Source organism: Nicotiana tabacum, chromosome 17 (assembly GCF_000715075.1).
Source record: "Nicotiana tabacum cultivar K326 chromosome 17, ASM71507v2, whole genome shotgun sequence".
Taxonomy (NCBI): Eukaryota; Viridiplantae; Streptophyta; class Magnoliopsida; order Solanales; family Solanaceae; genus Nicotiana; species Nicotiana tabacum.
In genome coordinates this window covers 122,221,923-122,248,841 of record NC_134096.1, presented here as the reverse complement: position 1 = coordinate 122,248,841, position 26,919 = coordinate 122,221,923, and the positions used below count along the sequence as shown (strand labels likewise).

Genomic DNA, 26,919 nt, shown 5'->3' with positions numbered 1-26,919 from the left:
TATTTACTTCATTGACAATGCAGGAAAAAAATAACTAATTAATTCTTGAAATCTGAAAAAATCACATATTTTGGATCAAAAAAAAAAGAAGCCAAAAACTCACTTATTGTGGGGAGTAATATTTTTCATTTATTTCCCCCAAAAATTTCTTTTTCAAGAAATATAATTTTACTAGAAAGTGCTACTTCTTTGTTGTTGCTTAACATTGACGATATTTTGTACTCGTTGGTCTGATTAATTTAGAACGACACCGTACAGGTTCAAATTAAAGGAGGAACGTTTCTTATAAGAAGTTTTATCAATACACTATACTCCTTGGTGGTACTAAAAAGCTTCTTGCTCCAATGATTTCTTGGGGTTTACAATTTAGGTTGTTGAGGGACTATTTATTCAGTAAACAATTAATTACAGTAAGAAAAAAGGGGTGCAAATTGTAAGTTGAATCTGATTAGTTTTATAGTTACAAAATTTGATGAGTATACTTTTATAGTTACAACTTACAATGAACTCGCAGTAAGTTAGTACTTCGGATTCCCTTTTCTTATTTAAATAAAAACCAAACAGGACTTTAATCACCCATTTATAAGCTCGAGGGAAATATTTTATAGTGCTACACCCCCACTGCTACTGCTGCACAATGATGAATGCTAAAAAGGACCTTTTTCTGAAAGCTCTGCAAAGCAAAATCTTTCTTTTTGGTAGTTAGCTTTTGAGATCTAAATGGTAACTTTAGTACTACTCATTTTCTCAATCTTTCTATTTTGGTTGGCCGTTACTCCTGCTTCTATGAGTCTTCTTTCACCTAAGGGTGTCAACTATGAAGGTAAACTCTTCTATTTTAGCTTCTTCTTTTTTGGGACTTTTGTAGTATACCCTTAACATGCAATTTCTTGTTTTCACATGAAAAATCCAAACTTGTTGGTTAGCACTATTTATAAGCATTTATTTTTGTTGTTTTCATAGTTTAGAGTGGAAAGATTAAAACTTTACTTACACATTTATTGAATTAAACTTTTGTGGGGTAAGCAGTGGCAGCACTGATGTCAATGAAGAATAAGATGAGAGATGAATACCAAGTGTTAGATGGATGGGATATAAATTCAGTGGATCCTTGTACTTGGTACATGGTTGGTTGCTCTTCTGAAGGCTTTGTTATTTCTCTGTGAGTGTTCTCTCTTTCTGTTACATCTTGTCAACATTTTTGTGTGTGTGTGAAGAGATGATTTTTATGCTTTGGTTGTTAATTCTTGGCAGTGAAATGGCGAGTATGGGGTTATCTGGCTCACTTTCCCCCAGTATTGGGAATTTAACTCATCTTCGGACACTGTGAGTAAAATAAATCTCACATGAATTGCCTATTCTTTTCTTATTTTTGGTGGAGATGAGATGCTGCTCAAATATTTCTTGGAAATATGCCAATATATTAAAAATAATTATAATATTATTAAGACTGACAACTAAATGCTTTAATTGCAGGATATATTGAGAAATATCTTTTACTATGATCTGTTAAAGTTCATTTTATTCATTGGTTTTTGTTGTAGGTTGTTGCAGAATAATCAGTTATCTGGTCCAATTCCTGCTGAGATTGGGAAGCTCTCTGAACTGCTGACCCTTGACCTATCCGGTAATCAGTTTGATGGAGAAATTCCTAGGGCGTTGGGTCGCCTGTTCCGTTTAAGTTACTTGTGAGTGTGGACTAAACTCTTTGAAATATTCTATCTTGATCACGCATATGTTACAGTTCTCTTCTACTTGGTTTTGAATGTAATCCTTTGGTGTGTCAAATTTGTAGGAGGCTTAGCAGGAACAGATTATCTGGACTAATTCCTAAACCTGTGGCATCCCTTTCAGGTCTTTCATTCTTGTATGTATTCCTTCCATGTCATTTGTATGTCCAATCAAGGGCGAGATGCGAGTTAAATAACTTGTGAATGGTGTTGTGCAGGGACTTATCGTTCAATAATCTTAGTGGTCCTACTCCAAAAATTTTGGCTAAAGATTACAGGTAAGATTCAGGGCAAAATAATTCCATCTGATTCTATGCTTGGTCCTCAATGTTATTAGTTTGGTCAGTCGATTGGAAAGATCCTTCTGGTCTCTAGTTTGATGGATCAAAGGGGTTCAAGTTTTACGCTTTTTCTATGAGGATGATGATATATGCAACACTAAAGGAAGAAAAAGATCCGCTCAGCTATTACTTCCATTATCCTCTGAATCTAAAGCTTTCTCATTTTAAGAATTTAAGCAAAATGTTGAAGGTGAAACAAATTCCCTGCAAAGTGTACGAATGCTATGGAAGGCTGTCATCTGACATTCTATCTGAGTTCACCAGCTTTTCACGATTTTGGATAGACATTCAGATCGTGTAAGTTCAAATGCGAAATACAAATGCTTGGTACGATGTTGCATGACATATGACACAGTGCCATACATAATTTTTCTGTCATAGTAAAGTTTTCTATCGTTTTAGTAACTGTCATCTTGCATTACTTCGACTGTTAGTTGTGGTGGTATGTCGTTCACTGAAAAAAAAAAGTCACTTCTTGATAGCTTATGGACCTGAAAGTAATGTTTCATTTCTTATCATTTGAAGTATTATCTAGTGCTTGGTCCAGCAGAACCTCCACGATGTTATGTTATTTGCCGAAGTCAAGCAAAATATTTGACTTGATATAATGTCTGATGTCATAAAAGTTTTGTATCCTACTTACAATGCTTACTGTTTATATCCCCCTTGGTGTCATTCTTGCAACCTTTCCGGTTTCTTTGTATTCTTTTTTCAGCTTATATTTTTGGTTATTGCCTTAGTATTGCAGGAAACAGCTTTCTTTGCTCTGCAATGCCCACACAAATTTGTGGGGGCGTGCCAAAACCAGCAAATGGTATTGTTGAAATCTTCCCAGAACTTTTTTATGATATTGAGGCTGAAGCGTTTTGACCAAATTCTATTTTTTAACCATGCAGAAATGAGTTCAGACAGGAAGACTAGCAATCATCATCGGTGGGTTGTTTCTGTTATCATTGGGGTCAGTTGCACATTCATAGTTACGGTCATGTTGCTTGTTTGTTGGGTGCATTGGTACAGGTCTAATGTCCTCACAGGATATGGTAACTACAAGATTAGAAACACATCTCTGATCTCCTGCACATTAACCCTAGATACATTATGAGTCTCTGATCTTTTGATCTGCAGTGCAACACGATTGCGAATTCGCCATTGGCCACCTGAAGAGGTTTTCATTCCGTGAATTGCAAATTGCCACTGGAAATTTCAGCTCTAAAAATATACTAGGACAAGGTGGATTTGGAGTAGTCTACAAGGGATACCTTCCCAATAGGACAATAGTGGCTGTCAAAAGATTGAGAGATCCAAATTTCACTGGAGAAGTGCAGTTCCAAACAGAAGTTGAGATGATAGGCTTGGCTGTGCATCGGAACCTTCTACGTTTATATGGATTCTCTATGACTGCAGAGGAAAGATTACTTATTTACCCTTATATGCCAAATGGGAGTGTTGCTGATTGCTTGAGAGGTTTGCTTTGATGTATATTTACTTGGAGCTTTTCTTGAACTAATTCTTTCATCTTGTTACAATTGATTCAAAATTTGATCAGGTTCACCAGTGAATTTCAATTACTTCCTGGTGCTCTCAATGTTAATCTGGCAAAAATTCTTGAAAGGTCATGATTTATGGAAATCGAGGACTTTGTGCAATGTTCTTACTGTTCTATGCCTGAAACCCAGGACTCCTATAATGAAAACGACTTCTGATTGATTAGTTTAAGTTGGAGATATATTGTCAATGTTTCTTGTAAGTGGAATGACATCAATATATCAATAAATCAATCAACTATGCGTCAAACCCATACTACATCATCCATGAATGAAATGATTTGTTTTTTGGTGGTAAGGTAACAGTTGCCTTGTCATTAATATTTAACATGGCCAAATTTATAGCCAATTTTTAGGTATATGAAATCAAAATCAAATTGGAATATGTATTGGGATGTAAACGGATTACTTGATGCAGTGATTATGTCATCTTTTGCTCTGTTCTCACATAAGATTTGATTCTCTACCAGACAATGGTCGGGATACACCATTTTTGGATTGGAGCAAGCGCATGCATATAGCCCTTGGAGCTGCCAGAGGGCTTCTGTATTTGCATGAACAGTGTAATCCTAAAATAATTCACAGGGATGTTAAGGCGGCTAATATTCTTCTTGATGAAAGCTTTGAAGCTGTTGTTGGTGATTTTGGTCTCGCGAAGCTTTTAGACTGTAGAGATTCGCATGTTACAACAGCAGTTCGTGGTACTATAGGTCATATAGCCCCAGAGTATCTATCAACTGGCCAATCATCTGAGAAGACAGATGTCTTTGGATATGGAATACTACTTTTGGAACTCATTACAGGGCTCAAGTCGCTAGATGCAGGAAATGGTCAGGGTCAGAAAGGAACTATTCTTGACCGGGTGAGTAGCTTCTATCCCTCCTACTATTTGAAGCTTTATATGTTTGTGTGCATATAACTTCTAACTTCATTTTGATTAACGAGTTAATAGCTAATCTTCCTGCAGGATTTTGTTTGGGTAATAATCAAAGCCATTATTTGACTTGAAATTTTCACTAAAATTGACACATTAACCATTGTCAGACGCTGAAGTTGCTCCGCATCTCACGAGAGAAACAGTTCTAAAATTCTGAAACATTAGTTGATAACTTTGTTTTTTATGCTGACTTTATAATCTGGTACATGATCTGTTGGGCTTACGGAAAACCTTAATCGGGTTTTTGACTGTCATATTTACTAATCACTCATTCTGACTAACTGTCGAATTTGCAGGTCCGGAATTTATTTGAGGAAAAGAAAGTGGAAATGCTTGTGGATAGGGATCTAAAAGGATGTTTTAATACAGAGGAGCTAGAGAAAACAGTTGAAGTGGCTCTACAGTGCACTCAATCTAACCCCAATAATCGGCCTAAGATGTCAGAGGTTTTGAGAATCCTGGAAGACATTACGGGACAAATGGGGCATGTGGACGAATCACAAGGTGGAAGCAACATATGCGAAACAAGAGCTTTCAGCTTCTCTAGGAATTTTAGCGACATCCATGAAGAATCCTCATTTACCATTGAACCAATTGAGCTTTCAGGACCCAGATAACAAAAGTAGCCAGCACTTACCTCATCATTTCAAGCGTGCAATCTTGATATGTCTAGTTCAGCCATACAAGTGCCTACATTGTTGTTTCAAGTCTATCTCCTTGTAGTTTGTAAGTTACTGTAATTTGTAATTTTTATTACAAGATAATCATTACTCTAGTTCGTGATAGTCACAACCTTTGTGTTAGAATTAGCTAGACTAACCTCACTTTAGAACTTCATTATTTGGAAAAGACAAACTCAGTATGCCGTACTAGTTCTACTGTGTGTGTGTTGAACAGGTCTATGCATTTCAGAAGCTTGATTATTTTGGCATTTTCAGTTCTTGTCAATCGTCATTCCCATTTATTCATCCTTGAAGTATAGGTTCATCCTTGTCAAATTGTTAAAGATTATTCTTAATAATGTTTGTGTAGTGAGATAAAAAAGAACCTAGTTGAAGGATATGCTCCTGGTGTTTTGGACGGCTGTTGTTGGAGCGTTTATTATGGAGTTATCTGTGGAGTTAAGACAATGCAACTTATTTCCAGTTCCACATTGAACTTTTGAAGATGCTTAAAACACATGAACTATTGGAATACAGAAAATAAAATTATCACTTGTCCTATGGTCTTGAAATCCAGAAATTACTGTTTCTTTGTAGAATAGTGTGAATAAAGCTCTTAGAGTTGGTTGTATAGCTTCCTCATGGTTCCAAGGTAACTACTATTGGACTCCTAACAAAGTGCTTGGATGAGCTCCATTTCAAAAATCCTTCAACAAAGGTGGCATTAATGCTTGAAATTGATCGGTTAAAGGTTACTTGATATGTAATCTTCTGGTAAATCTCCGAGAAGTGCAAGGTGGAAGGCTCAAATTTCACATCAACTCCTTGGGGTGGCACAATCTCCAGAGTATAAGATGAGACGGGCTCGCCCACATTGGTCAGTCCTTGTGTATACTTGAAAATCAGATCCAAGTTTAATTGTAAAGGATGGATAGTTAAGTTCTGCTTCAGGGATGGTTGATGAGCAGTTTACTTCTTTCAAAACAATCAAACTAACAGCTCTACTTGGATACAACCCACATAAATAAGGTATATAATCATTTGGTTGGATGTCATAGATCAGCCCCAGATCATTTGCTCTTAATGGGTTAACGTGGCCTGCACCAGTAGCAAAGAAGTCAGCTCGGAGGCCCCTTTCATCTTCAATAGGATTATTGCCAAGGTTCATAAGATCAGCGGTTGTCATGATTGCTGACTTGATAGCAGCTGGAGACCATTCTGGATGTGCACTCTTGATTAATGTCAAAACTCCTGAAAGGTGAGGACAGGACATTGATGTGCCAGAAAATATGTTAAAGGTAGACTTCGTGTTGGTATTGTTCTCCACGGATGTTGGCCACGCTGCAAGGATGCTAATACCAGGACCAATAATGTCAGGTTTCAAAATGCCAGGGCTTTCCGGAAAAGGACCTCTAGATGAAAGGGCTGCAACTGCTGGAGCATGATCATCCCCAAATATAGTTCCTTTAAACAAAAATGAAGCCACAGGAGTTGATGTTGTATTTATGTAGGCTTTGATTTTCAGGCCATCAATAAAACTGATATGAGCTGCTGGAAGAACGTGAGGGACAGTTACTATAGTGAAGCCTTGTGGCTCCTCGTTCATGAGTATCATTCCAGCACCCCCAGCATCCTTCACAAAATGTCCTATATCTAATCTTTCTATCCCATCACCAACTTCACACAAAACTATTCTTCCGTAAAAGGCGGCCTTATTTTTAGGCTTTTTATTTGTGAGCCTTGTTGGCACATTTGGAGCCTTTTATTTAAGGCCTTGTCGGCCAAATAAATAGCTTTGTATTTTGAGAGGATGTGACCAATTGTTGGCCAAACATTTCTTTCTTCTCTTCCTATATAATGAGGACTCTCTACTCATTTGGAAACACACCAACAAGACTTGAGTCTTCATTTCTTGTTTCTTCCTTTATTAAGAGTGTTTTATATGAGAGTTAGTGTTGGGAAGCACTTGTGTGAACCCTTTCTTTGGAGTGATCTTGTGAGGTTATTCCCTTAGGGTATTTGGGATTAATTAGAGTATTTACTCTAATTTTGTACTCTCTTTTGTACTTTTATTGTTATAGTAAATTGCTCCTCTCCGCTTGTGGACGTAGGTCACTTTGACCGAACCACGTTAATTTTGTGTCTTCTTTATCTACTTTAATTGTCGTTGTTATCAACTTCCATTGTCTTTGTTATTGCCATTATACCGTTGTTTGGCTATATTCCGCACTACCCGGGTTCCCGATCCTAACAAATTGGTATCAGAGCCGGATCAAACCGGGTTTGTTTCAGTAGCCAATATGATTCTAACAAAGACCTATGTTGAGAAATTTGACCGAAGTGCAAACTTCGGAATGTGGCAATTAAAGATGGAAGCTATCCTAATTCAGGGTGGCTTAGACTTGGCGTTACAAGGAAAGGAGAAGAAGCCGGATAAAATGACGGATGAGGAGTTTGCAGTCATAGACAAAAGGGCAAAAGCAGGTATCATTTTAAATCTCTCAAATGAGGTTTTACATGAAGTTTCTGTAGAAACCATAGCCAAAGGCATGTGGGAAAAATTGAAAACCTTATATATGAAGAGGACGGTGAAAAATAGACTTTACCTGAAGTAGAAGCTTTATACAATTCGTATGGGTAAAGGTACCTCTATTCTCTCTCATCTTGACACCTTTGATTCCATTCTTATGGATTTGAGTAATATAGATACTGAAATTAAAGATGAGGCTCAAGCCGTGTTACTGCTTTGTTCTCTACCCCCATCTTTTAAGCATATAAAAGATACTATGCTTTATGCAAAGGATAATATCTCTTATAAGGATATTAAATCTATCTTAAAATCAAAAGAACATATAGATAGTGATATTACTGGGGAAGCTAGTGGAACTCAAGCGGAAGTTGGCTTGTTTGTTAGGGGCAAATCCGACTCCATATCCAGATACAATAATTTACAGTGTTGCTATTGTCATAAGAAAGGTCACAATATCTCTAAATGCTATAAACTGAAAAATAAAGAAAAGCATAAAGAAAGAAAAAATGAGCACAAAAATACTGACACCGCCGAAGCTAGTGTAGCAACTGATGAGATTGAGGGAACTATATTTTTAGCAACTGAAACTAGTTTCAGATTAGACAATGAGTGGATTTTAGATTCCGGTTGTTCATATCATATGTGTCCTAGCAGGGACTTGTTTTCTACATATGATTCAGTTGCAGGTGGAGTTGTCCAACTAGGTAACAATGTTACTTGCAACGTTATTGGCAAAGGTACAATTCGATTCAGAATGCACGATGATGTGGTGAGAACTCTCACAGATGTTAGATATGTTCCTGAGTTGAAGAAACATCTCATATCTTTGGGCACTTTAGAAGTCCTAGGGTGCAAATTCACTAGTGAAGGTGGAGTTTTAAAAGTTTTTGAAGATGCTCTTGTGATCATGAAAGCACACAGATCTGGTTCGTTGTATACTTTATTGGGCTCCACTGTTATAGGCCCTACTGCAGTTTCGGTATCAGACAACTTGTCTGATTATGATGGCATTAAATTTTGACATATGCCCATTGGGACTTTTGCGGAGAAGGTGAAGCAAATTTACTATATTAGCCAAAATTAGGCCAAGGTGGAGATTTGTAAAAGGTGGCCTTATTTTTAGGCTTTTTATTTGTGAGCCTTGTTGGCACATTTGGAGCCTTTTATTTAAGGCCTTGTTGGCCAAATAAATGGCCTTGTATTTTGAGAGGATGTGGCCAATTGTTGGCCAAGCATTTCTTTCTTCTCTTCCTATATAATGAGGACTCTCTACTCATTTGGAAACACACCAACAAGACTTGAGTCTTCATTTCTTGTTTCTTCCTTTCTTCCTTTATTAAGAGTGTTTTGTATGAGAGTTAGTGTTGGGAAGCACTTGTGTGAACCCTTTCTTTGGAGTGATCTTGTGAGGTTATTCCCTTAGGGTATTTGGGATTAATTAGAGTATTTACTCTAATTTTGTACTCTCTTTTGTACTCTTATTGTTATAGTAAATTGCTCCTCTCCGCTTGTGGACGTAGATCACTTTGACCGAATCACGTTAAATTTGTGTCTTCTTTATCTACTTTAATTGTCGTTGTTATCAACTTTCATTATCTTTGTTATTGCCATTATACCGTTGTTTGGCTATATTCCGCACTACCCGGGTTCCCGATCCTAATAAATTGGTATCAGAGCCGGATCAAACCGGGTTTGTTTCAGTAGCCAATATGATTCTAACAAAGACCTATGTTGAGAAATTTTACCGAAGTGCAAACTTCGGAATGTGGCAATTAAAGATGGAAGCTATCCTAATTCAGGATGGCTTAGACTTGGCGTTACAAGAAAAGAAGAAGAAGCCGGATAAAATGACGGATGAGGAGTTTGCAGTCATAGACAAAAGGGCAAAAGCATGTATCATTTTAAATCTCTCAAATGAGGTTTTACGTGAAGTTTCTGTAGAAACCATAGCCAAAGGCATGTGAGAAAAATTGAAAACCTTATATATGAAGAGGACGGTGGAAAATAGACTTTACCTGAAGCAGAAGCTTTATACAATTCTTATGAGTGAAGGTACCTCTATTCTCTCTCATCTTGACACCTTTGATTCCATTCTTATAGATTTGAGTAATATAGATGCTGAAATTAAAGATGAGGATCAAGCCGTGTTACTGCTTTGTTCTTTACCCCCATCTTTTAGGCATATAAAAGATACTATGCTTTATGCAAAGGATAATATCTCTTCTAAGGATATTAAATCTATGTTAAAATCAAAAGAACAGATAGATAGTGATATTACTGGGGAAGCTAGTGGAACTCAAGCGGAAGTTGGCTTGTTTGTTAGGGGCAAATCCGACTCCATATCTAGATACAATAATTTACAATGTCGCTATTGTCATAAGAAAAGTCACAATATCTCTGAAATCTATAAACTGAAAAATAAAGAAAAGTATAAAGAAAGAAAAAATGAGCACAAAAATACTAACACCGCCGAAGCTAGTATAGCAACTGATGAGATAGAGGGAACTATATTTTTAGCAACTGAAACTAGTTTCAGATTAGACAATGAGTGGATTTTAGATTCCGGTTGTTCATATCATATGTGTCCTAGTAGGGACTTGTTTTCTACATATGATTCAGTTGCAGGTGGAGTTATCCAACTGGGTAACAATGTTACTTGCAACGTTATTGGCGAAGGTACAATTCGGTTCAGAATGCACGATGATGTTGTGAGAACTCTCACTGATGTTAGATATGTTCCTGAGTTGAAGAAACATCTCATATCTTTGGGCACTTTAGAATCCCTAGGGTGCAAATTCACTAGTGAAGGTGGAATTTTAAAAGTTTTTGAAGATGCTCTTGTGATCATGAAAGCACACAGATCTGGTTCGTTGTATACTTTATTGGGCTCCACTGTTATAGGCCCTACTGCAGTTTCGGTATCAGACAACTTGTCTGATTTTGATGGCATTAAATTTTGACATATGCCCATTGGGGCTTTTGCGGAGAAGGTGAAGCAAATTTACTATATTAGCCAAAATTAGGCCAAGGTGGAGATTTGTAAAAGGTGGCCTTATTTTTAGGCTTTTTATTTGTGAGCCTTGTTGGCACATTTGAAGCCTTTTATTTAAGGCCTTGTTGGCCAAATAAATGGCCTTGTATTTTGAGAGGATGTGGCCAATTGTTGGCCAAGCATTTCTTTCTTCTCTTCCTATATAATGAGGACTCTCTACTCCTTTGGAAATACACCAACAAGACTTGAGTCTTCATTTCTTGTTTCTTCTTTTCTTCCGTTATTAAGAGTATTTTGTATGAGAGTTAGTGTTGGGAAGCACATGTGTGAACCCTTTCTTTGGAGTGATCTTGTGAGGTTATTCCCTTAGGGTATTTGGGATTAATTAGAGTATTTACTCTAATTTTGTACTCTCTTTTGTACTTTTATTGTTATAGTAAATTGTTCCTCTCCGCTTGTGGACGTAGGTCACTTTGACCGAACCACGTTAAATTTGTGTCTTCTTTATCTATTTTAATTGTCGTTGTTATCAACTTCCATTGTCTTTGTTATTGCCATTATACCGTTGTTTGGCTATATTCCGCACTATCCGGGTTCCCGATCCTAACAATTTGGTATCAGAGCCGGATCAAACTGGGTTTATTTCAGTAGCCAATATGATTCTAACAAAGACCTATGTTGAGAAATTTGACCGAAGTGCAAACTTCGAAATGTGGCAATTAAAGATGGAAGCTATCCTCATTCAGGATGGCTTAGACTTGGCGTTACAAAGAAATGAGAAGAAGCCGAATAAAATGACGGATGAGGAGTTTGCAGTCATAGACAAAAGGGCAAAAGCAGGTATCATTTTAAATCTCTCAAATGAGGTTTTACATGAAATTTCTGTAGAAACCATAGCCAAAGGAATGTGGGAAAAATTGAAAACCTTATATATGAAGAGGACGGTGGAAAATAGACTTTACCTGAAGCAGAAGCTTTACACAATTTGTATGGGTGAAGATACCTCTATTCTCTCTCATCTTGAGTAATATAGATAATGAAATTAAAGATGAGGATCAAACCGTGTTACTGCTTTGTTCTCTACCCCCATCTTTTAAGCATATAGAAGATACTATGCTTTATGCAAAGGATAATATCTCTTATAAGGATATTAAATCTATCTTAAAATCAAAAGAACAGATAGATAGTGATATTACTGGGGAAGCTAGTGGAACTCAAGCGGAAGTTGGCTTGTTTGTTAGGGGCAAATCCGACTCCATATTTAGATACAATAATTTACAATATCGCTATTGTCATAAGAAAGGTCACAATATCTCTAAATGCTATAAACTGAAAAATAAAGAAAAGCATAAAGAAAGAAAAAATGAGCACAAAAATACTGACACCGTCGAAGCTAGTGTAGCAACTGATGAGATTGAGGGAACTATATTTTTAGCAACTAAAACTAGTTTCAGATTAGACAATAAGTGGATTTTAGATTCCGGTTGTTCATATCATATGTGTCCCAGCAGGGACTTATTTTCTACATATGATTCAGTTGCAGGTGGAGTTGTCCAACTAGGTAACAATGTTACTTGCAACGTTATTGGCAAAGGTACAATTCGATTCAGAATGCACGATGATGTGGTGAGAACTCTCACTGATGTTAGATATGTTCCTGAGTTGAAGAAAAATCTCATATCTTTTGGCGCTTTAGAATCCCTAGGGTGCAAATTCACTAGTGAATGTGGAGTTTTAAAAGTTTTTGAAGATGCTCATTTGATCATGAAAGCACACAGATCTGGTTCGTTATATACTTTATTGGGCTCCTCTGTTATAGGCCCTACTGCAGTTTCGATATTAGACAACTTGTCTGATTTTGATGGCATTAAATTTTGACATATGACCATTGGGACTTTTGCGGAGAAGGTGAAGCAAATTTACTATATTAGCCAAAATTAGGCCAAGGTGGAGATTTGTAAAAAGTGGCCTTATTTTTAGGCTTTTTATTTGTGAGCCTTGTTGGTACATTTGGAGCCTTTTATTTAAGGCCTTGTAGGCCAAATAAATGGCCTTGTATTTTGAGAGGATGTGGCCAATTGTTGGCCAAGCATTTCTTTCTTCTCTTCCTATATAATGAGGACTATCTACTCATTTGGAAACACACCAACAAGACTTGAGTCTTCATTTCTTGTTTCTTTCTTTCTTCCTTTATTAAGAGTGTTTTGTATGAGAGTTAGTGTTGGGAAGCACTTGTGTGAACCCTTTCTTTGGAGTGATCTTGTGAGGTTATTACCTTAGGGTATTTGGGATTAATTAGAGTATTTACTCTAATTTTGTACTCACTTTTGTACTTTATTGTTATAGTAAATTGCTCCTCTCCGTTTGTGGACGTAGGTCACTTTGACCGAACCACGTTAAATTTGTGTCTTCTTTATCTACTTTAATTGTCGTTGTTATCAACTTTCATTGTCTTTGTTATTGCCATTATACCGTTGTTTGGCTATATTCCGCACTACCTGGGTTCCCGATCCTAACAAATTGGTATCAGAGCCGGATCAAATCGGGTTTATTTTAGTAGCCAATATGATTCTAACAAAGACCTATGTTGAGAAATTAGACCGAAGTGCAAACTTCGGAATGAGACAATTAAAGATGGAAGCTATCCTAATTCAGGATGGCTTAGACTTGGCGTTACAAGAAAAGGAGAAGAAGCCGGATAAAATGACGGATGAGGAGTTTGCAGTCATAGAAAAAAGGGCAAAAGCAGGTATTATTTTAAATCTCTCAAATGAGGTTTTACGTGAAGTTTCTGTAGAAACCATAGCCAAAGGCATGTGGGAAAAATTAAAAACCTTATATATGAAGAGGACGGTGGAAAATAGACTTTACCTGAAGCAGAAGCTTTATACAATTCTTATGGGTGAAGGTACCTCTATTCTCTCTCATCTTGACACCTTTGATTCCATTCTTATGGATTTGAGTAATATAGATGCTGAAATTAAAGATGAGGATCAAGCCGTGTTACTGCTTTGTCTCTACCCCATCTTTTAACCATATAAAAGATACTATGCTCTATGCAAATGATAATATCTCTTATAAGGATATTAAATCTATCTTAAAATCAAAAGAACAGATAGATAGTGATATTACTAGGGAAGCTAGTGGAACTCAAGCGGAAGTTGACTTGTTTATTAGTGGCAAATCCGACTCCATATCTAGATACAATAATTTACAATATCGCTATTGTCATAAGAAAGGTCACAATATCTCTAAATGCTATAAACTGAAAAATAAAGAAAAGCATAAAGAAAGAAAAAATGAGCACAAAAATACTGACACCGCCGAAGATAGTGTAGCAACTGATGAGATTGAGGGAACTATATTTTTAGCAACTGAAACTAGTTTCAGATTAGACAATGAGTGGATTTTAGTTTCCGGTTGTTCATATCATATGTGTCCTAGTAGGGACTTGTTTTCTACATATGATTCAATTGCAGGTGGAGTTGTCCAACTGGGTAACAATGTTACTTGCAACGTTATTGGCGAAGGTACAATTCGGTTCAGAATGCACGATGATGTGGTGAGAACTCTCACTGATGTTAGATATGTTCCTGAGTTGAAGAAACATCTCATATCTTTGGGCACTTTAGAATCCCTAGGGTGCAAATTCAGTAGTGAAGGTGGAGTTTTAAAAGTTTTTGAAGATGCTCATTTGATCATGAAAGCACACAGATCTGGTTCGTTATATACTTTATTGGGCTCCTCTGTTATAGGCCCTACTGCAGTTTCGATATTAGACAACTTGTCTGATTTTGATGGCATTAAATTTTGACATATGACCATTGGGACTTTTGTGGAGAAGGTGAAGCAAATTTACTATATTAGCCAAAATTAGGCCAAGGTGGAGATTTGTAAAAAGTGGCCTTATTTTTAGGCTTTTTATTTGTGAGCCTTGTTGGTACATTTGGAGCCTTTTATTTAAGGCCTTGTTGGCCAAATAAATGGCCTTGTATTTTGAGAGGATGTGGCCAATTGTTGGCCAAGCATTTCTTTCTTCTCTTCCTATATAATGAGGACTATCTACTCATTTGGAAACACACCAACAAGACTTGAGTCTTCATTTCTTGTTTCTTTCTTTCTTCCTTTATTAAGAGTGTTTTGTATGAGAGTTAGTGTTGGGAAGCACTTGTGTGAACCCTTTCTTTGGAGTGATCTTGTGAGGTTATTAACTTAGGGTATTTGGGATTAATTAGAGTATTTACTCTAATTTTGTACTCACTTTTGTACTTTATTGTTATAGTAAATTGCTCCTCTCCGTTTGTGGACGTAGGTCACTTTGACCGAACCACGTTAAATTTGTGTCTTCTTTATCTACTTTAATTGTCGTTGTTATCAACTTTCATTGTCTTTGTTATTGCCATTATACCGTTGTTTGGCTATATTCCGCACTACCTGGGTTCCCGATCCTAACAAATTGGTATCAGAGCCGGATCAAACCGAGTTTGTTTCAGTAGCCAATATGATTCTAACAAAGACCTATGTTGAGAAATTAGACCGAAGTGCAAACTTCGGAATGAGACAATTAAAGATGGAAGCTATCCTAATTCAGGATGGCTTAGACTTGGCGTTACAAGAAAAGGAGAAGAAGCCGGATAAAATGACGGATGAGGAGTTTGCAGTCATAGAAAAAAGGGCAAAAGCAGGTATTATTTTAAATCTCTCAAATGAGGTTTTACGTGAAGTTTCTGTAGAAACCATAGCCAAAGGCATGTGGGAAAAATTAAAAACCTTATATATGAAGAGGACGGTGGAAAATAGACTTTACCTGAAGCAGAAGCTTTATACAATTCTTATGGGTGAATGTACCTCTATTCTCTCTCATCTTGACACCTTTGATTCCATTCTTATGGATTTGAGTAATATAGATGCTGAAATTAAAGATGAGGATCAAGCCGTGTTACTGCTTTGTCTCTACCCCATCTTTTAACCATATAAAAGATACTATGCTCTATGCAAATGATAATATCTCTTATAAGGATATTAAATCTATCTTAAAATCAAAAGAACAGATAGATAGTGATATTACTAGGGAAGCTAGTGGAACTCAAGCGGAAGTTGACTTGTTTATTAGTGGCAAATCCGACTCCATATCTAGATACAATAATTTACAATATCGCTATTGTCATAAGAAAGGTCACAATATCTCTAAATGCTATAAACTGAAAAATAAAGAAAAGCATAAAGAAAGAAAAAATGAGCACAAAAATACTGACACCGCCGAAGATAGTGTAGCAACTGATGAGATTGAGGGAACTATATTTTTAGCAACTGAAACTAGTTTCAGATTAGACAATGAGTGGATTTTAGTTTCCGGTTGTTCATATCATATGTGTCCCAGCAGGGACTTGTTTTCTACATATGATTCAATTGCAGGTGGAGTTGTCCAACTGGGTAACAATGTTACTTGCAACGTTATTGGCGAAGGTACAATTCGGTTCAGAATGCACGATGATGTGGTGAGAACTCTCACTGATGTTAGATATGTTCCTGAGTTGAAGAAACATCTCATATCTTTGGGCACTTTAGAATCCCTAGGGTGCAAATTCAGTAGTGAAGGTGGAGTTTTAAAAGTTTTTGAAGATGCTCTTGTGATCATGAAAGCACACAGATCTGGTTCGTTGTATACTTTATTGGGCTCCACTGTTATAGGCCCTACTGCAGTTTCGGTATCAGACAACTTGTCTGATTTTGATGGCATTAAATTTTGACATATGCCCATTGGGGCTTTTGTGGAGAAGGTGAAGCAAATTTACTATATTAGCCAAAATTAGGCCAAGGTGGAGATTTGTAAAAGGTGGCCTTATTTTTAGGCTTTTTATTTGTGAGCCTTGTTGGCACATTTGGAGCCTTTTATTTAAGGCCTTGTTGGCCAAATAAATGGTCTTGTATTTTGAGAGGATGTGGTCAATTGTTAGCCAAGCATTTTTTTCTTCTCTTCCTATATAATGAGGACTCTCTACTCATTTGGAAACACATCAACAAGATTTGAGTCTTTATTTCTTGTTTCTTCCTTTATTAAGAGTGTTTTGTATGAGTGTTAGTGTTGGGAAGCACTTGTGTGAACCCTTTCTTTGGAGTGATCTTGTGAGGTTATTCTCTTAGGGTATTTGGGATTAATTACAGTATTTTCTCTAATTTTGTACTCTCTTTTGTACTTTTATTGTTATAGTAAATTGCCCTCTCCGCTTGTGGACGTATGTCACTTTGACCGAACCACGTTAAATTTGTGTCTTCTTTATCTACTTTAATTGTCGTTGTTATCAACTTCCATTGTCATTGTTATTGCCATTATACCGTTGTTTGGCTATATTTCGCACTACCCGGGTTCTCGATCCTAACAGTTCCTTTCACATCAATAGTTTCCAAAGACTCGGTACTGCAAAATGGGGCCATCGAATTACTAGTATTTGTTCCAGGGTAAACTAATGGCAGCAGAGTTTGAGAGAAGTCTTCAGGTTGGAAAGCTGATTCACCATCAATTTCTTCACCGTTTCCTAGCAGTACGGTTGCCCTTAATTTTCTATCGGTGGTGCTAGCACCAGCAGTGAGAAGCCATGGAGCTCCATTTGCTACTGTGCCATGTTCTGGACCTGTATTACCAGTTGTGGTGCTCACAATAATGCCATTTTGAATCGCAGTAAATGAACTGAGTGCAATAGAGTCCCCCCAGAAAGGTCTAGAGATGTCATCAATGGAAATTGAAATTACATCAACACCATCTTCAATTGCAGCATCCATAGCAGCAAACGTGTCACTCTCAGAACAAGCAGGCTAAGACTGTTGCCGGAGGGATCTACTTCTGACGGAATAAACCCAAGGACCAATTCTCTGCTAAATGTTAAAAGTATAATATTAATTTGTGGTTTGCTCATTTTCAAGGAAGGAATTTGGAATCTTGTGCAGAAATTAAGAAGCATTAGAGGGATTACTCCTATATGATAGACAAATTACTGTTAACAGTGTTGCACTCTTTACCAATTATCCTCTAGGATGCTTGCTTTTCTAGCTGATATATGTGCGTAAACCAAAAAAAAAAAAAACGAAGAGTGAAGCATGTACTAGATTTTACTTCTTTGCTGGCCATGTTACTTTTTCGGATTTGCATTCTGTTATTCTTTTGTGCAGAATCATAAGTTCATATGTCGCTCCGTTATGTAATTTCTCTTTGCAATTTTCACCATTTTTTTTGTTATCACGATCTACCTTTAATTGAGATTGGGTTAAGATTTCATGTGCCCCCTCACTATCCGTATATCGTATTGATTTAAAATTTCATGTGAGTTTAGATTAGTGATTTTTTTAATTTTTTTATTTATTTACGATATGCCAGTGAGATTAAGTTGATGAAAAATTATGTGATTTGTGCGGGATGCTTAAAAGTTCGCTAAACTTAATCTTACGCGTAACATGTTGGATTTGGTGGGAATTTGAGTTTGATTTTGGCAATTCAACTTTAGACCAGTACGTCCCAAGTGCTGAAATTTGATTCCAAGGTGGCTAAACTTAAAATACTGTATGTTTCGGCTAAGCTTTAAATAGCGGTCCTAAAAGCGGCTATTTGTGCACTTCGCTTCACTTTAAAGGATCACATATCCATGGACTGTATAAATTACTTTTGTACTATAAATGTAATTGAAGTAATTAAACCATGTTATTTACCATTTATTTTAAGGTTACATATTTACACTTCTTATAGAGAGCTACATGTAGTAATTGTCCTTTGGTTATGTAAAGCTTTTTACAGCATTTCGGTAAAGCTTAAGAAAAGATACTCATTTCGATATGCATTCAGAGAAACTACAAAAGATGGACATGTAGAACTTGAAGCGAAATTGAATAGCTTCTCAAAGTACATAAAGTAAAATTTTATATAACTCGATATAGATTATTCTAAGGCTTGAAACTTGAAAGTAAGATATCCTATTGTTGCATCGAAAATCGTTAAGAAAATTTCATATTGATCGATGCATGCGAAGCTTCCTAGCTCAGTACTATTCCAAGGTAATTACGATTGGACTCCTAACGAAGTGCTTGGATGAAGCCCATCTCAAGTATCCTTGAACAAAAGTGGCATTGATGTTTGAAGTACTTGATCGGCTTAATGTTACTTGATATGTTTTCTTCTGATTCAGCTCAGAGAAATTCAAGAGAGGAGGTTCAACTCTCACGTCAACGCCTTGGGGTGGCACAATCTCCACAGTATAGGATGAGACAGCTGCACCAACATTAGTCACAGTCCTAGTATATGTTTGAGCTTCTAATCCAAGTCCAATTGAAAAAGAAGGATAATTTAGTTCTGCTTCGGGAAGGGTTGATGAGCAGTTCACTTTTCTCAATACAAACATACTAACTACTCTGCTGGAGTAGTTTAGTCCACACAAGTAAGGAATATAATCATCGGGCTGAATGTCATAGATTAAGCCTGGATCGTTCGCTCGTAATGGATTAACATGTCCTGCACCAGTGGCAAAGAAGTCAGCGGTAAGGCCTCTTTCATCCTCAATTGGTTTGCCACCAAGGTGTTGCGGAAGCCGAATATATAGAGTGATTAAATCACAACTACTATATCTAAAGGTAGCTAATAAATAGTAAATGAGACAATAATAAAATAAACACCAAAAATTAACGAGGTTGGGCAAAATTTAATTTTTGCCTAGTCCTCGAATACAATCAACTCAAATTTATTTCACTCCAAAAATACAAGTGAAATACTACAAAGGAGAAAGAAGATTCAAATGCCTCAGGAGATAAGAAGGCAAGTGAGAGATGTTTACAAATGAACAAAACCCTTGCTATTTATAGAAGAGAAATGACCTTAATAATGTCATGCATGACATCATATTAAGTGTGAACATGCAATGTAAATGCATGAAAAATGCATCTACCAATTTCTTCCTAAAAGGAGGCTTCAAATGTTCACACTAGTTCACATTAATCTTGTCAAAATTCAATAAATCTCCACCTTGGCAAGATTCCACTTTTGCAATTTTCTCTTACTGATAAATTTTGATTGTGTCTTCAACTCCAATCTTCAAAGTTCAACAATGTTGATCAAGTTCAAACAATGTTGAAACTTGATCGCAATCACTACTTTTGTTAGCATATCGGCATGGTTGTCTGTAGTCCGAATTTTCTGCACCATGACTCCACCTTCTTCTATAATATCTCGTACAAAATGATATCGAACATCAATGTGCTTCGTCCTTGCATGATAAACTTGGTTCTTTGCTAATTGGATAGCACCCTGACTATCATAAAATAGTGTGATGTTTTCTTGACCAATACCAAGATCTCTAAGCAACCCTTGAAGCCAAATTGCCTCCTTTACAGCCTCCGTAATTGCCATGTACTCTGCCTCAGTAGTAGACAAAGCAACCGTTGACTGCAAAGTAGACTTCCAACTAACTGGTACATTTGCAATAGTGAAAACATAACCAGTAGTTGATCTACGCTTGTCCAAATCACCCGCAAATCCGAGTCATAATATCCAACCAGATACTGACTATCTTCCTGCTCAAAAATCAATCCAACATCTACAGTATTACAAATATACCGTAGAATCCATTTCACAGCTTGCCAATGCTCCTTTCCTGGATCATGCATATACCTGCTTACAACTCCGATAGCATGTGAAATATCAGGTCTTGTGCAAACCATTGCATACATCAAGCTACCAACGGCATTCGCATATGGCACTCTTGACATATACTCTTGTTCAGCTTCATTCTTCGGCGACATAGCAACACTAAGCTTAAAGTGAGGAACAAGAGGAGTGCTAACCAACTTCGTGTTCTCATTCATGCCAAATCGATCTATTACTTTCTTCAAGTATTCTTTCTGAGATAGATAGAGTTTCTTTGAATGTCTATCTCTTTTTATCTCCATGCCAAGAATTTTCTTCGCCTCACCTAAATCCTTCATCTCAAACTCCTTTCTTAGTTGAATCTTCAACTTCTCAATTTCCTCTTGACTTTTGGAAGCTATCAACATATCATCAACGTATAGGAGGAGATATATGAAGGATCCATCTTCAAGCTTGCGCAAATACACATAATGATCATATTTGCTTCTTTTGTACTTCTGCCGTAACATAAACTTATCAAATCGTTTGTACTATTATCTAGAAGATTATTTCAATCCGTACAACGATTTTTCAAGTTTGCACACCATATTTTCCTTTTCAGCAACTTTGAATCCTTCTGGCTGAGTCATATAGATTTCCTCTTCCAAGTCTCTATGTAAAAATGCAGTTTTTATATCTAACTGAACTAGTTCCAAATTCAACTGTGCTACCAAAGCCAACAAAACTCTAATGGAGGAGTGTTTAACGACTGGAGAAAACATCTCATTGTAATTAATTCCCTCCTTTTGAGCGTACCCTTTGGCCACCAATCTTGCTTTGTAGTGAACATCTTCTTGGTTAGGAAATCCTTCTTTCTTTGCAAATACCCATTTGCACCCAATTGCTTTCTTGCCCTTCGGGAGATTGGCCAATTTCCATGTGCAATTCTGATAAAGGGACTACATTTCTTCATTCATGGCAATCCTCCACTTATCTTCTTCTGAACTTTGGACTGCATCTTTATAAGTGATAGGAACACCATCAGCTATAATTGAGGCTGCATAAGCCACCGTCTCTATGAGATGAACAGGTTTCTTTATTGTTCTTTTTGGCTTGCTGGTTGCTATTGATTCAAGTTGTTGTTGGGGTTCCTGAGTTGGAATCTCCCCTTCCACTGACTCTTCTTCCAGGGAAAAATTTTCTATTGTTTCCTCGTTTTCTCCCTGTGTTGGGAAAATTAATTTTCCCTCAAACTCCACCTGCTTTGAAGCACCATCAGTTTGTTTGACATCTTCAAATGTCACCTTATCTATTATGGCAGATTCATCAAAGGTAACATCTTTGCTGAATATAACTTTTCTTGTCTCTGGACACCATAATCGGTATCCTTTGACTCCAGAAGTAATCCCCATAAATATAGCTTTCTTTGCCCTCGGATCCAATTTTGACTCTTTCACATGATAATATGCAATTGAGCCAAACACATGTAAAAAATTATAATCTTCAGCAGGTTTTCCATACCATTTTTCAAATGGTGTCTTGCCTCCAATAGCGGCAGATGGTAGACGATTAATGAGGTGGCATGCATATGTTATTGCCTCAACCCAAAATTCTTTGCCCAAGCCAGCATTGGACAACATACACCAAACCTTCTCCAGCAAAGTCCGGTTCATGCGTTCTGCCACTCCATTCTGTTGTGGTGTATTTCTGACGGTGAAATGTCTCAAAATTCCATCATCTTCACAAATCTTATTGTAAAGATCATTTTTGTATTCTCCACCATTATCTGTGCGAAGATACTTTATCTTTCTGCCTATTTGAGTCTCTATCATCGCCTTCCATTTGAGAAAAATTTCCAGCACCTCATCTTTGGTTTTCATAGTATACACCCACACTTTCCAGAAAAAGTCATCAATAAAGGTTACAAAATAGTGTTTCCCACCTAATGAAGGTGTTTTGGAAGCACCCCAAACATTAGAGTGAACATAATCCAAAATACTTTTAGTATTACGGATTGTTGTTCCAAATTTAACCCTTGTTTGTTTCCCCTTGACACAATGCTCACAAAACTCCAAATTGCAAGTCTTTACTCCTTTTAACAATCTTTGATCTGATAAAATCTTTAAGGATTTTCCTCCAGCATGTCCCAAGCGCATGTGCCATAGCTTGGTTGCTTCTGCCTCCTTGTCATCATTGGATGTCACTGTTGCTGTCCCAATAACTGTACTACCGCGATAGTGGTACATGTTATTATTTCGCCGGATTCCCTTCATTACCACTAGTGCACCAGAGCATATTCTCATTACCCCATTTTCTGCAACGACTTTGAGCCCCTTTGACTCTAGGGCTCCTACAGAAATGAAATTTTTCTTCAATTCCGGTACGTATCGAACATCTGTTAATGTTCTGATCAATCCATCATGGTTCCTTAATCGGATTGAACCAATACCATATGCGGTAAGAGGATTGTTATTTGCTGTGTGAATAACTCCACATTCTCCTTCTTGAAAATCAACGAACTAGTCCTTGTTGGGACACATATGATAGCTACAAGCTGAATCCATCAGCCATATGTCAGATGGTTTGAATGGCTCAGTTGTAACTAGCGAGAAATCAGAGTCGTCACAATCAGCTACATTTGAATCCATGACAGCCTTTCCATTGTTAGGTTTGGCCTTGTTTTTCAACTTTGGACAGTCTTTCTTCCAATGCTCCTTTTCTAGGCAAAAGGCACATTCATCTTTGCTGGGTCTGGATCTTGACTTGGATCTTCCTTTCTTCGTTCTCATATGATTTTGAGAACGACCTCTCACGACCAGTGCTTCTCCTTCTCCACTCTTTTATTTTTCTCTCTTTCTTTGTTCATAGCTGTACAAGGCAGAACAAACTTCTTTGAGAGACACTTCATCATTCCCATAAAGTAGAGTAGTTTCGAGGTGCTCGTACTCATCGGGAAGTGAACTTAATAACATTAAGGCCATATCTCCATCACTAAAAGTCACGTCCATATTCTGCAAATCTGTCGCCAACTTATTAAAGCTGGTGATATGATCATTCATTGTAGTACCAGGAACATATGTGAAGCGTAACAGTCTTTTTTTCATGTAAAGTTTATTTTGACTGTTTTTCTTCAAGAATTTATCCTCCAACGCATTCCACAATTTACTTGCAGAAGTTTCTTTTGTGTATGGATACTTCTGTTCTCTTGCGAGGTAAGATCGAATGGTACCACAAGCAACACGGTTGATAATCTTCCAATCTCCTTCTCCGATATTGTCTGGTTTATTTTCTTCTATGGCAATATCTAGCCCTTGTTGAAAAAGGACATCAAGAATCTCAGCTTGCCACATCCCGAAATGTCCTGACCTGTCAAAAATTTTAACTGCAAATTTCGCATTTGACATAATTCTTGTCATAAGCGAAGATGCCAACGACGTATTACTGACACCCGATGTGGACTCTTCATTTTTATTATCTCCCATTTTGCTATAGATACTATTTATTTACTAACAGTACAGAACACCAAAGTAATTCTTTTCTGATGTGGAAGTTCAGACTTTGCTGCAACCACAGAGCATACTAAGATAGAACCTTGGCTCTGATACCAATTGTTGTGGAAGCCGAATATATAGAGAGTGATTAAATCACAACTACTATATCTAAAGGTAGCTAATAAATAGTAAATGAGACAATAATAAAATGAACACCAGAAATTAACGAGGTTCGGCAAAATTTAATTTTTGCCTAGTCCTCGGACACAATCAACTCAAATTTATTTCACTCCAAAAATACAAGTGAAATACTACAAGAGAGAAAGAAGATTCAAATGCCTTAGGAGATAAGAAGGCAAGTGAGAGATGTTTACAAATGAACAAAACCCTTGCTATTTATAGAAGAGAAATGGCCTTAATAATGTCATGCATGACATCATATTAAGTGTGAACATGTAATGCAAATGCATGAAAAATGCATCTACCAATTTCTTCCTAAAAGGAGGTTTCAAATGTTCACACTAGTTCACATTAATCTTGCCAAAATTCAACACAAGGTTCATGAGATCAGCTGTCGTCATGATTGCTGATTTGATAGCGGCAGGAGACCAGTCAGGGTGTGCACTCTTTATTAATGCTGCTACTCCAGATACGTGAGGACAAGACATTGAGGTGCCAGTTGCAAGGTTAAAAGTAGACTTCGTATCGGTATTGTTTTCAATGGAAATTAGCCATGCAGCAAGGATGTTAACACCAGGACCAATAATATCAGGTTTCAAGATTCCAGGACTTGCCAAGTTTGTGCCTCTCCCTGAAAAGCTAGCAACTGCTGGAGCATGATCATCTCCAAATATGGTTCCCTTGAATAAAAATGTGGCCAGAGGATTTGATGTTGAATTCATGTAAGCTTTGATCTTTAGTCCATCTGCATAGCTGACATGTGCTGCTGGAAGAACATATGGATCGGCTAAGATAGTGAATCCTTGTGTTTCACTACTCATGAGTATCATTCCAGCTCCACCAGCATTCTTCACAAAATGTCCCTTGTCAATTCTAGCAATCTTACCACCAACTACACACAACACAATTTTTCCTTTGACATCAATGTTCGTCAGTGACTCCGCGCTGCAAAATGCAGCAGCACAGTCACTAACATTTGTTCCAGGGAAAATCAGTGGCAATAGCGTCTCGGAGAAGTCTTTGGGCTGGAAGGCTGATTCACCATCAATATCTTTGCCATCTCCAAGACGTATTGTCGCTCTTAATTTTCTGTCAGTGGTGCTTGCACCAACAGTGAGAAGCCATGGAGCTCCATTAAACACTAGAGCCTGGTAATGGACCTCCATTGCCAGCTGAGCAGCTGACTAGAATGCCTTTTTGCATAGCAACAAATCCACCTAGCGCAACAGCCTCTGACCAAAAATGTGTGGATTCTCGGCCTATGGAAAATGATATTACATCTTCAATTGCAGCATCAATTGCGGATAATACATCGCTTTCAGAACAGGTAAGAGTAGCATTGCAGACTTTATACATGGCAACATGTGCAAGTGGTGCCATACCAGATGCTGTGCCATTAGCCAGGCCTATAAAGTTGGCCTCGTTCACGAAATTTCCAGAAGCTGTGCTTGAAGTATGTGTTCCATGACCATTTTCATCGAGTGGCGTCCCATTGCCAAATTCCTGGAAAAACCTTGCACCAATGAGCTTGTTGTTACACGCCGTAAAGTTGAATTCACACCTGCCCTTCCACCTAGCAGGTGGAGGGGGCACTCCTTCGTCATGGAACGATGGATGGTCGGGAATTATTCCACTGTCTAAAACTCCAATTATCATACCTTTCCCATAATTTAATTTTTCCCAGAAGCCTAAGTTCTGGTGTAGCCCCAAGAAATTTGTAGTATGAGTGGTTTACGCATGCAATAATCTTCTTGGCCGGACTGATATGATCCCTTCCTTTTCTTGAAGTGCTGTTACTTCATCTGGTGTTAGCCTAGCGGCAAAGCCATTTAGGACGTTGCGATAGGAGTAAACCAGCATACGTGAGGAGGGGGATTTTTCCGAGCTTAACGTGTTTGAGGGCAAAAATGAATGGTGCCAATTATGCAAATCTTCAAAATTTGAGAAAAATTGACCTTCATCAGGTGACTCTAGATGTACAATGTAAATCTCTTTGTTGTTTTCACTTGCAAAAGTAACTATGGATTGAAGACAAATTATGGAAATGACACTCAGGTAAAGTGTTGGAGCCATGTTGAACTATAAGTGCTAATGGTGCACTCTTCTGAAGGCATAGCAACCACATATATATAAATGTTATGGTGTTCTGGTATTTAATACTCCGTCATTTAACGTTGCTTTCATTTAGAAGTCGTCGAAAGAATTTGAGTTCAGTGGAGATTTGACATTTGAGAAGAAACTGATTTGTTATGTATGTTCCGATTGGATTGATTTGAAAATCCCTCTCTGGACTATGAAATAACCGCCACAGACTTAGGCATTTGGAGCTTTGCTTGGTTGTTAGCCGAATATGAATTATTTATTTTCTACAAAACCAATCATTTGCAGGCTGAAGACTGTCATACAAATGCATATTTTTCCAAATGGCCAATCATCTGTAAGTTCTCTTTAGTGGCCAAATATCTCTATTTCTGATGGAAAGAAAACCAAGCGCTTGCTTGCTAACAAAGCTTGTTGTAAAACTCAAGAATCAACTTTTCTCGATCTTAACGGAGAACTCAAGTCGTTTTTATGTAGTTGATGTAGAAATCCTAATTTCTTCCGTACTCACCTTATATCTGTTTTTTATTCTCGGAAAATACGTCATGATTTATGATGTTTATTTACTACTATAAAATATTTTTCAAAGGAAAGGAGGAAAATGACTTCCTAACACTTTCTTTTTTACTTCCTAAATGACATCTTTAGGTCCAAAAATTCCTTTTTGAATACTTTCATAGGTCAAAATTATACTTGAATCACAGATGATACTTTCCAGTTAATTTTACGACATGAGAAGTAGATAATAGATATGGCCCAATACAGGTTTCGGGATTTGATAATAAATTTCAGACATCTATTAACTTTA

At 37.2% G+C, this 26,919-nt stretch overlaps 3 protein-coding genes and 1 pseudogene across 3 annotated transcripts; 1 reads left to right on the top strand and 3 right to left on the bottom strand.

The window, feature by feature from the left end:
- Positions 1-340: 340 nt before the first annotated feature.
- Positions 341-5,500, top strand: LOC107772790 (putative LRR receptor-like serine/threonine-protein kinase At5g45780). Its single transcript, XM_016592263.2, has 11 exons — positions 341-823; positions 1,030-1,162; positions 1,255-1,326; positions 1,545-1,688; positions 1,796-1,867; positions 1,949-2,008; positions 2,812-2,885; positions 2,968-3,111; positions 3,197-3,535; positions 4,086-4,477; positions 4,849-5,500. The coding sequence occupies exons 1-11, from the start codon at positions 721-723 to the stop codon at positions 5,167-5,169; spliced, it is 1,854 nt and encodes a 617-aa protein (XP_016447749.1). The 5' UTR covers positions 341-720; the 3' UTR covers positions 5,170-5,500.
- A 531-nt stretch (positions 5,501-6,031) lies between these two features.
- LOC107772793 (subtilisin-like protease 4) lies at positions 6,032-6,820 on the bottom strand. The gene has a single exon (XM_075235857.1). It carries the CDS (start codon positions 6,818-6,820, stop codon positions 6,032-6,034), a length of 789 nt encoding a protein of 262 aa, XP_075091958.1.
- A 9,063-nt stretch (positions 6,821-15,883) lies between these two features.
- On the bottom strand, positions 15,884-17,516 carry LOC142172086 (subtilisin-like protease). Its single transcript, XM_075235856.1, has 2 exons — positions 17,073-17,516; positions 15,884-15,937 (listed from the first exon to the last, which is right to left on the bottom strand). Exons 1-2 carry the CDS (start codon positions 17,514-17,516, stop codon positions 15,884-15,886), a joined length of 498 nt encoding a protein of 165 aa, XP_075091957.1.
- A 983-nt stretch (positions 17,517-18,499) lies between these two features.
- LOC107793866 (subtilisin-like protease 4) lies at positions 18,500-26,886 on the bottom strand (annotated as a pseudogene).
- Positions 26,887-26,919: the final 33 nt, after the last annotated feature.